Source organism: Haplochromis burtoni, unplaced genomic scaffold (assembly GCF_018398535.1).
Source record: "Haplochromis burtoni strain Fernald_Lab_line unplaced genomic scaffold, NCSU_Asbu1 Contig_91, whole genome shotgun sequence".
Lineage (NCBI taxonomy): Eukaryota > Metazoa > Chordata > Actinopteri > Cichliformes > Cichlidae > Haplochromis > Haplochromis burtoni.
In genome coordinates, this window is record NW_024582452.1 from 1,878,747 (window position 1) to 1,882,032 (window position 3,286).

Consider the following 3,286-nt stretch of genomic DNA (forward strand, 5'->3'; position numbering starts at 1 on the left):
AGACACAGAGCACATGAATTGTGTTTTAAAACACTATCAAAGGAATAAAATCACTTTTTTTGGTTTTGAGTTGATAATGTTTAAGAAGTTTTTGAGCTCTGAGAGCTCTGAGAGTTCAGACTCACGAAGACCTGAATCTGAACATTAGCCTTCAGTTTGTTAATCATACAGCACGTCTTTATTTTCCATTATTAGTATTGATCTAGTATAATAATAAAAACACACACTTCCTTTATATGTCCAGTTGGCGAGAGATGGTGGAGAGATGAAAATCAGAACATTGCAGATTCAGCACAGCTGACTCAACAAAGACGGCCCTGCTTTGACACTGAAGGCTCAGACTACATTGCAAAGGTAGGTGGAAAACATCTAGCCACTTTAATTGTAATAACACACACACACACACACACACACACACACACACACACACACACACACACACACACACACACACACACACACACACACACACCAAGAGGCGAATGGTGGTTTCACAAAACATTTTAACCATCTACCACTAGATGGAGTCAAAGGATAATCTATCTATTTTTCATCCATAGCTTGTTCCAGAGGAGGCCAGTATTTACAAAGCTTTCCTGTGTGATACATTGAAATTTCTTTGGAATGATTTTAAACTTAAAAATGTGATAATCAGTTCTCATGCTTCACAAAATCAAAGTGGTTCTCTTTTTTGGCATTCATGACAATGTATTAAATGCATCACCACTCTAATTTAAATATTGTGTGCAAGTCAATATCTGTTGGCGCCGTTGTTTCATGTTCATATTCTGTTTCTCCCTGACCTGAAAGCTGAGTGTGCTTCAAAGGCAGCTGCGCTCTGATCTCTGATGCAATATTTTAAGAACTACTGCAATCACAAATGTCGAGCATGTGTTCACAGAGTACCGTAACTAGAAGTGCTGGATAATATCTCACAGAAAGATAGTCTGGATAGCCAGCCCCCCACTCTCTTTAAGTCATTTTGATTCTTCACATCACATGGCTGAGGTGTCTCAGCATTCCATACCATATTGGGCAAAACTGAGATGGTCTCTGTTTAATCTTACCCTTGGATTCAGAGTGATTGGCTTTGCTTTCTCCTTTAAATTCTTAACTATTACTGTTCTCCCTCCACCTGCATGCTATCAGTGAAACACCCCTGACAAAAGCACTGACAAATTTAATCACTAATTACTCCTACTGGGTAAAATCTGTCAATTCACTTATTAAGTTTCACTTTAGATAATCTAGCCATCTGAGAAATGGAAGCAAAGGGGACACATAGATGACAAGACTTTGACTTATACAAGACGATATCCTGATAATAGATGATTATGAATGTCCTAGGTGTAATACAGTATGAATGGAAAGTGGTGTCCATATGAGCTGACTCCAGGTCAGAGATTTGGCTGTAACCCTGTGCTGGAATCTGAAACAGAAATCTGTCAGTAATACGAGAGTATCTCAGCAGGTACTATATCTGTCTGTGATAATCATACAGAGCAGTGAGGTTTTACCAGAAGCTAGACAGGCTGCCCATCAATAGAGTCGACCTCTGCGTGACTCCATGATTATCGGAACAGATTTTCCGCAGTTCTTTTTATGATTTTTTCCAACAACTGACAAAAAGACAGGTGCAGAGTGAGACAACATAGAGATTCTGGTACTTAAGGGTGACAAGCAGAGATAGCAAGAATGTCGCTTCAAACATACCTCTTTTTATCCTGGAATACATTATGAAATTTGATCTGAGTGGTAGTCCAAACTTAACTTCCACATTTCTGCTATCACTCAGGGGATCTTTGGTAGCCACTTATTTTCTGCTTTACTAAAATGCATGAGCATAGCATCCCATATGGAATATCCTAAAGCTAAGGGTGAGGATCAGACAGAAGGAACTCCAGCTGGGCTAGATTCTCAACACAACTATCCAAAACCAGTGCCAATGTAGTTTAATGTCTTATTTCCGGAGGGTCTCCAAGTTAGAATGTTTAATGTAAACATACTGCTAGACTACTCTAACTAATACCTAATTCCAATATCAGTTTTGTTAGAACTTACAATCCATGGTATTTGTCCTTAAAATTCAAGCACTGTAAAAGTTAGAGATGCAGGCAATGGTACTTGGGTTGGGAAATTAAGACCTGTTAGATTTCTAGTCTGGGTGACTTTCCAGCCTTAAACCAAAAGCCACAACACATCAGCTTCTCCGCTTCTCTTTGATTCTCCCCTGTGTCCTTGCTCAGTTTCTCGCAGTCCTATCTTGCCTTCTATCTATTTGCCCTGAGCAAGGATGAGGGAGTATAGAGAACCGTGAGGCGCTTGCGTACCTCACTATAAAAGGAAGACAGCAATGAGCCAGCTTGAGCTGACTATGAAATTAAGGGGTTACTGCTGGGTTGTTTAAAGGAACAGTTTGACGTTTTGAGAAATACCCGTGTTCATTTTGTTGCCAAGAATTAGGTGAGAAGATTGATACCACCTGTATGGTCAACATGAAGTCAGAGCCAGCGCTGGATTACCTTAGCTTAGCAGAGAAAAGCAGGGAACACTGTTTGGTTCTGTCCCCGCTGAGCCTCATTAGTTAAAAAATAAATTTTGTTTGTTTAACAACCAGAGAGAAAAAAGATTAACAAAATAAGATGTAACATGTTAATTAGAGAGTTTGAGAGATGCTGGGAGGCAGGTTTAGAATCTTTGAACAGAGCCAGTCGAACAGTTTTTCTCTTATTCGAGTGTTTTTGCTATGCCAAGTTAACAAGCTGCTGGCTGTAGCTTCACACAAGTCTGAGAATTCAGTTAGTTTTTTCAAATAACTTCTGACAAGAAAGCCAAAATTTATATTTCCCCAAAAATGTCCAACTATTCTTTAATAAAATGTTGACTTTTTATAAACCTGTCTATCAATAGGCAGGTTTATAAAACTAAAAATAAAATCAATGCGGCTGTGGGCAAAATGAAACAAGATTTCAGTTTCAGGAAGAGGAGATGTGTCACAAGTGCTCTGTGTTAACACTGTGTAGCACTAATACTGGCAACGTCTCTTCTCCATCACACTGTAGGGCGCACAGAGTTACTTGACACTTTACAGTTGTTGATGACTCCTCAGGTGATACTGCGTGTTGACCTACCAGGACACAAATTGCTTCAGCCCCCTCCTGACTCTGGCTTTGTGCTCCACCTCCTCTTATCCCTCTTCACATCGGTGGACAATTTTTAGCCCTCAGTGCCGAGTCTGTCCATAGCAGAGCCTCTGGCAGGCTGCCACAGAAAGCTGCCAAAGCTG

The 3,286-nt window shown here is 40.1% G+C and overlaps 1 protein-coding gene across 1 annotated transcript in view; it reads left to right on the forward strand.

Moving 5' to 3' along the window:
- LOC106633266 (protein phosphatase 1 regulatory subunit 12B-like) overlaps positions 1 to 3,220 on the forward strand; it is a 6,531-nt gene extending 3,311 nt beyond the window's left edge. The window contains exons 5-6 of the mRNA XM_042222705.1: positions 245 to 384; positions 3,110 to 3,220. Coding sequence (XP_042078639.1) covers positions 245 to 384; positions 3,110 to 3,220 — 251 coding nt within the window. The remainder of the gene's footprint in view (positions 1 to 244; positions 385 to 3,109) is intronic.
- The last annotated feature ends 66 nt before the right edge of the window (positions 3,221 to 3,286 follow it).